Source organism: Sminthopsis crassicaudata, chromosome 4 (genome assembly GCF_048593235.1).
Source record: "Sminthopsis crassicaudata isolate SCR6 chromosome 4, ASM4859323v1, whole genome shotgun sequence".
In the NCBI taxonomy this organism is placed as follows: domain Eukaryota; kingdom Metazoa; phylum Chordata; class Mammalia; order Dasyuromorphia; family Dasyuridae; genus Sminthopsis; species Sminthopsis crassicaudata.
In genome coordinates this window covers 236086397-236093802 of record NC_133620.1, presented here as the reverse complement: position 1 = coordinate 236093802, position 7406 = coordinate 236086397, and the positions used below count along the sequence as shown (strand labels likewise).

At 42.2% G+C, this 7406-nt stretch overlaps 1 protein-coding gene across 1 annotated transcript; it reads right to left on the bottom strand.

The window, feature by feature from the left end:
* Positions 1–1556: 1556 nt before the first annotated feature.
* HTR1B (5-hydroxytryptamine receptor 1B) lies at positions 1557–6924 on the bottom strand. Its single transcript, XM_074310464.1, has one exon. The coding sequence runs from the start codon at positions 5818–5820 to the stop codon at positions 4651–4653; it is 1170 nt and encodes a 389-aa protein (XP_074166565.1). The 5' UTR covers positions 5821–6924; the 3' UTR covers positions 1557–4650.
* Positions 6925–7406: the final 482 nt, after the last annotated feature.

Sequence of the window (7406 nt, the reverse complement as noted above, 5' to 3'; positions counted from 1 at the left end):
ATGTGAAAATACTCTGGAATTCCTGGAAACCATTCACATCTGAAGGAGTGTAATAATAAATAAATTAGTCTGATAAAAATAATCCAAGTAGAGATACCTGACGTCAGCAATGGCTTAGGAATTGGTTAACTGTATGGGAAAACAATGGCAATAATTTTGGAACAAAGAGCACTTTGAAAATAATCTAGAGGCATCAGGAGAGAAAAACAGAGAAGTACAAAGAGACAAAGACAGGCACAGGGATAGACACAGGTAGAGACAAACAGGGGAAAAAAAAGGAAATGGTTGATATGTAAGAGATAGAAACAAACATATATATGAGATAGAGAAATATCCTTGATCTCAGAGTTAAAAGATTGCTGTTGAATGAATTAATTCAACATTGATGAATTAAGCTCCTTACCATTTTTGTGACCTTGGCTTTGCTAAGCCTGTTTCCTTAGATAAAATGGAATGTTATAATAGAGTATTATTTTCATAAATCCTATGAAGGGAAATAGACTGTGGAAAAAGCAGGATATCACAATAGGATATAGTGACCCAGGACCACAAAAGAGAAGGCAAAATGAGGAAAAGAGGGACACAAAAAGGTTTTTGCAGGAATATAAAACAAAACAAACAAACAAAAAAACTGACCTAGTTTAAAATTTGCCTTAAGTCCTAGGTGGTGGGTGATATTTTATTGAACATGATGCTCAATATGCCTTTTACTCATCAGGACAAAGATATCATGACTAATTTAGAAGGTATATCACCATACCCAGTTTAAACCAATTTTTCCCTTCCCATCTTATCCAGCCTCCAGTTTCACTCTCAAGTTCAATGGATCCATGACCAATTCCCTCTACTTTTTTTTTAGAGCTAAGACATAAAAGGGTGAAAATAAGACAAGTAATAGACATAAATGTCCATTCTAAAGTAGCTCAGACTACTATTCCCTTGAGACCTTTTTCTTGCTTGACTCTTCCCACATCCTCACTTTCATCTTCTTAATTTAACGACATTATCCTTGTGGATTTTCCTTTCCATTCTAAAGACTCTTGCCTTTAACTCTGAAGAAGGCTATGTTAGACAAGCCTTCAGATAATAGCATCATCTTATTTTAAATGGTGTTGACTCATAGTAGCTGGTTATGCACATAATAGATTTTCAAAGTTAATAAAATCTCCAAAATTTTATCAGTGGGATTAATTATATTGTCCCTGTGTTTATTCTTATCCTATCGATATCAGCACCACATACTATTCCTCTGATCTTATTAAATTAAATTACATGAACAGATTTATTAAATAGATATGCACATGCTTTTGCAACCATAGTACATTATTTTTCAAGAATCAACTATACAATTTAACTGGATTAACTAAATTTACCAAAAAAATATTCATAAAAATGTTTAAGAATATCAGAAGAAATAAGATTGAATATTTATGTTAAGTTCCTTCCTAATGAGTGTGGCTATCAATAATTACTCAATCTCTTTTTCTGGTGTCTCAAAACTCCAGAGTACAACACTGAAAAAGTCTTGTAGTTAATAAAACAGTCATTACCAAATATTTTCTTAGAACCCAGTAAATTTTTATTTCATTTTTTTTCTAAATTCCATTTCCAATTACAATTGAAAGGAGGGATGCCAAATGTAATGCAATTACAGCAATTCCACCAAATGCAATGTTCTGGGCTGCTAATATTGAGTTAGAGACCTCTTAACTGTCTTTTGTTTAAAGACAATAGAGAAGAAATACAGAAAAGTTAGAGATTTTTATTTTATTTTAAAATATGTCCAATTCAACAGCCATTCATTTAGGTTCATTTTGACTGTTTCGGGGAGAAACAGCAAATTTTTAAATCTCTGAAAACACAAGACAGTATAAGAATCTTGGATACTTACATATTAATATATTCACGTAAATAAGTATACAATTCAATACCAATGTGGACAAAGTTTCTTACAACATCCAACAAATATGTTCATTATAATTTGGCTGATGAGCCATGATGTCATGTTTTTCTCCTCTTTTTCATTTTTTAAATGTGACTATTATGGACTGAACTATTATACAAGCACATAGCTGATCCTACAGGAAGTAGTAAATGAAAGGGGTTTAAAAGTCTTAACTATAGACCCCACTGATTACATGACAATACACTTTGCATAATCAAGTGCAACATGGATTGATGAGGTGAGGATTATTATTACTACAATTTTGGTATACACTCACTTATCCCACAATACTTAAATGTCCAGTCAATTTAGTCAAATAATCAGCTCTTTAGATGTCCTATCTACATGATGGCAAGCAACCAGCTCTGACTAAATTGACCATATGTTCTGACAGTATTTAGACACAGCCATGATCATTCCCTGTGTGGGAGTCACCAACACATGTGTGAATGTACAGTTTCTCTCTGGCTGCTAAAATTTGGCTCAACTCCCAACAGAAGCACAATTGCATTTACAATGGCATATACAAATACAAATAGATTAATAACATCAACACAAATGATTAAGCCCTATGAACAACCCAAGTTTGAGTTCTCCCCCCGGGAGAAACCCTAAAGTAAATGTACTTGAGAAGTCTGCTAAGACTTAATTTTTTAATGCCTTGAAGATTATAATTCAACCCCAGTGACAAAACGTCAACAATAGTTACTTTCCCTTTGTATGTATTCTGAGAATACATGACAATCTTAATATTGTAATGATAAGAGCTATTACTTCAGTGAAAGATAATGAAGTAGAAAGGTAAGGAGTGTATTTTGATAATTTAGTTCAAATATATCCTTTGCCTGAGTTTCAAGCAGTAAGGAAGCCCTTTTTAAAAAATGTCAACTTGCAGAAAATATAGATATTCCCTAACACAATAACTGATGGGCACAATAGGATTTTTGTTTCTACATGGATGGATTCTCTTATAGGTATTTTATTTTCTGAGATTATGGATTTTCCATTCTTCATTGAGGCCATGTCAAGGGTCAGGAGGGGGGGGGGATGGATTTTTTACAGCTAAACTGAGACTACAACCAAATTACTAAAACAGAGTTTATAAAGATTTTTAACTTTAGATTATCCCAATTGTTATGGCTGAAGTATCATAGCCAGAATCATATTTTTCAGAGTACTAGTTTAAAATTCTTCTGAATATAATTTACTCTACCCAATAATGTCTTTGCAGAGTAACATTTTTCACCCTCCAAGAATTACACAAAGGGCTTTGTCTTGAATGATCCTAAGTAAAAACAAATTATTTCTATCCTTGCTTTTATTTTTTCCTCCACTTATCTCAGGTATCCTTTTCTAACAATCTTAGTTTTTGCTAATTCGAAATATAAAAGAGGAAGTAAATATTCAATAGTAACATTGATATTAGGGCTCTTACTCCCTATCAAGTATTTCTGTACCTGGGGGACTAGTCCCCTTGGTGACTTCATAGGCTTGTTCACAAGGGAACCTCAGATGAAAAAAATGTTTGTGCAAATAACTATTTCATGCATTTAAAGAATTTTGTACAAGTCAAGGTTATATATTTCCCCTCCCCTTATCCCTCCCCCCACTCCTTAACCAATAGGAGTTGTTGCTATTTCATCTCTCTTCCGCAAGTCGGTTTGGGCAGGAGAGAAAAGACAAAGACAGCTTCTAGTTTAACAGGGTGAAGGAAGGATTTATCTAACACTAAACAATTGCATTCATAAATAATATAGCAGCAATTTGGGCTGAGTCACCCATTATACTCTCCATTTACCCGGAATTTAAATATGTAAAGTGACAGGTACATGAATTAGGAATAAAACTAAAGCAGTTTGCAGACTTTGGCACGAGCACACATAATAGTTTCCTTTGTTACATGTGGCTGGACAATCACTAGACAGGTAAAGAAAATTACACTTTTGCAGAAAGCACTCAAGGAGGTCAATCCTCCAGTCAAGCCTGCCCATCCCCCAGCTAGTTTCAAGTATAAGGAAAACAATAAGAATTGTTCACAGCAGAATTCCGCAGCGCAGTTTAACTCTTCAAGCTTTCTTCTCCATCAGAGACAAAATTAAGGTCCAGGAAACTAAATCCATACGCTCCAGTCACTGTGTTTAAATACTTAAAAGAGAGAGTTGAAATTAAGTAAACACTTGCCAGTTTCATCGGACTGGAGTAATAACAAGGAGTGCTATTCAGCTTTCCTTCCCTTACTATTACAGGAGGATAAACTATTTATTATAAGCACTGCCTGTAGGTAGGAGATAGGAGTTCGGCAGGTTTCCAAGTACCCCAGACTATAGACAGACAGTGACAAAGGTCTTAAATGGGTATCTCCCATTTAAATGCTCATTAAAAAAAAAAAAAAAAAAAAAAAAAAAAGTTATAGCCTCAAAGGCGCAGGAAAGCAGCAGTGTCAAGAGCAAGGCAGGAAGTTTGGGGAGCTGGGAGTGGGGGGAGCAGTTAAGATTCTTCTTGCTCTACACTTTCTATGCACGGTTCTCTCCTTCAAGAGCCTCCTTTGGCCTCTACTGGTTTCTCAGCACTGCTTTCTCTGTCCCAGGAGAGCCTGTCTCTGAGACAGCACCAGCATAAGAAGAGTCCACCTTACCTGTGGAATCAGACACTAGACAAGCACGTTCCCCAGAGATGCCTTATGGAACGCTCTGCTACTTCAAGATTCAAGTAGTGCGCCTGAACCGTAACAGTTTATGAAAAGCTTGTTTGAAGTCCTCATTGGACATGGTATAGATGATGGGGTTAATGAGGGAGTTGAGATAGCCTAGCCAAGTAAAGAAGTCAAAGATGGCCAGGTGGAACCAGCAGGCGTCATCACAGATAGGTAATGCCAGGGAGATGATAAAGAAAGGCAGCCAACAGACTATGAAGGCTCCTAAAATAATCCCAAGCGTTTTGGTGGCTTTTCGTTCCCTAGCGGCCATGAGTTTCTTCTTTTCCAGGAGAGCATCAGAGACCTTTACCTTTACTTGGTTCACATACACTGGGGACCCCGATTCACTGGATCCTTCGGCGGCTCGAGAATTAATAGAGGTGGCAGAGGAAGAGGACCCCGGGGAATCGGTGATCAGTTGGGCACGAGTTAGACGTTTGCCAGTTCTGTTGGGTGTCTGTCTCAAAATCCGAGAACGAGCTTCCACGTAAATGCGGCCATAGAGGGCAATTAGCAGCAGGGTGGGAAAGTAGAAGGCGCCTACCGTGGAGTAGACAGTGTAGAGGATATGGTCTGTGTTCACTGAGCAATCTGCCACCTCCTCAGCTTTGGCCTGGCGCCAGAAGAGTGGCGGCAAGGAGATGGACACGGAGAAGACCCATACCATGGCAATCATGCCCGCTGCTCGCTTGGGAGTCCTTTTAGCCGAATACTCCACGGCGTCAGTAATGGCCCAGTAGCGGTCCAGAGCAATGACACAGAGATGCAGGATAGAAGCTGTGCAACAGGTAATGTCCGAGGACAGCCAGAAATCGCAGACAACCTGGCCCAGCGTCCACCTACCGGTGACCGTGTACATAGTGCTGATGGGCATCACCAAGATAGATACAAGCAAGTCAGTCACTGCCAGAGAGGCGATCAGGTAGTTGGCAGGAGTGTGGAGCTTCCGAGTCCGGGAGACGGTGGCGATCACAAAAGCATTGGAGAGGGTGGTGGCCAAGGTGATAAGTGCTAGGAACGTGGCCAGGAGTACCTTCCAAGGGAATGCAATGGAGTCCTGATAAGGCTCCAGATCTGGAGAGGTGCAGTTAGGATTCGGGAAGGTAGACTGATTATCAGTATGTGGGGAGGTCAGGGAGCCGGAGGCCGGCGAGGAGCACGGATGGCTAGGCTGTTCCATTGCGCCCCTCACCCTTTCTCCAGAGCAGGTGGCGCGCAGTTCCTAATCACAGACTGACTAACCAGCAGGCTAGCCAGGAGGTGGAGACTAAAGTAGGGAGGTTGGGTCCGCGGGGTATTTTGTTGAGGGGAGGAATAAGTGAGCTCTCCCCGACAGCCAATCGTGTCCAGGAGTTCCTGTGGCTTTGGGACAGCCCTGATGCCCGCTGCTGCGGGAGCCCAAAAGAGGTCACGGGTGCGGCAGGCAGCCCAGCCAAGTAGGGCGCATCCCCATACCTCGGATCACCAACCTCTCCTTATCCAATCTTTGGATAAGGTGGTCATAGAGAAAACAGTCAATAAGCCTCCAGCCCTTAGCATTTCCAGCAGGCAGCCTTGGAGTCCCCAATCTTATTGGAGAAGGCGTACTTATACTTCGCTCCCAAATCCTCCGAGCGTGCGCTCGAGCGCGATTTGTGTTTGGTCTGCTTGTTTTCTGCTCTTCCTTTCCCCTACTTCTTTTTCCCCTCAAGAAGTGTTTCTTAATCCAAACGCCCCAAGGCACTCCTCACTCCAGTCTCTGGAGTTTCAACTCACAGAAACAGAGAAAAGGAGGTGAAGATAGCATCCGCCCGTCTGTCCCGTCTGGTTCCCTCGGTCTTGCACGCTAGATCCAGAAATCCGAGAGGAGGGGCCCCGAGACTATGGCATTGCTGTCTTAGGAGGTGGGTGGGGTATGCCCTAGAGGGAGGTTGCCCGAGTTGTTCTCCCAGCCTTGCCCCAGTACCTCTCCACTTCCTTCTATATTTCTCTTCTTGCGCCCGCGACTGGAGCCACTCGCTCCGCAGAGAAACTGCAGTTGGTGGAAGGTAAAGGGGGCCGGGGCCGGGACCCGGGCTCCTGCTTCGGGGTGGACTCCGCCCTGCGGGCACTGCTCCGTGCCATCCCACCAGTCCTCTCGCCGGGTCAGGGCGACCTGGGGCTGCGGTGTTGGTTCTTGTGCTGGTTGGTGCAGGTGCCTGCAGGAGCAAGTGAAGAGAGAATAGTGTGTGAACAACAGCGCTGTCCGCCCTCTTTATATAGAGTCCTGCGCTAGCCAGCCCAAGCCCTAGCCTGGCAACTCCTGATGCCGCCGCCCGCCAGAGTGCGGACTCAGGATCCCCGCCTCCAGCTCCCTCCCTTTTTTTTTTTTTTTTTTTTTTTTTTTCTCTCCCTCCCTCTCTAGTCTCCCCAGGAAGCTCCCGCAAGGTCCTAAAGCCGATCAAAATTCATTCCCCACCCACTTCCACCTAGAGCCTTATATGCTAACCCTGAATGCAACTGCAGCATTCCTGGTTTTAATGCAGGCACCCCTCCCCACCCTTAATATTATCTGGCTTCTTTTTATTCTTAATGCCCTTCACACCGCTAACTCTACACAAGTAGAGAAAGGCGCTCCGGCTTTACTACTCTCCCCCCACTTCCCCCCAGCCCCGATTTTCCCTGAACACTGTACGTAGGTATTTCTAAACCCTTTTAGGAGCAAACGTGTAGCCCACTCCAAACTGCGGTGTACCTCCCAACCCTGCAGCCCCACCCTAGATGGGAGACAAACGGTGGGAAAAGGGA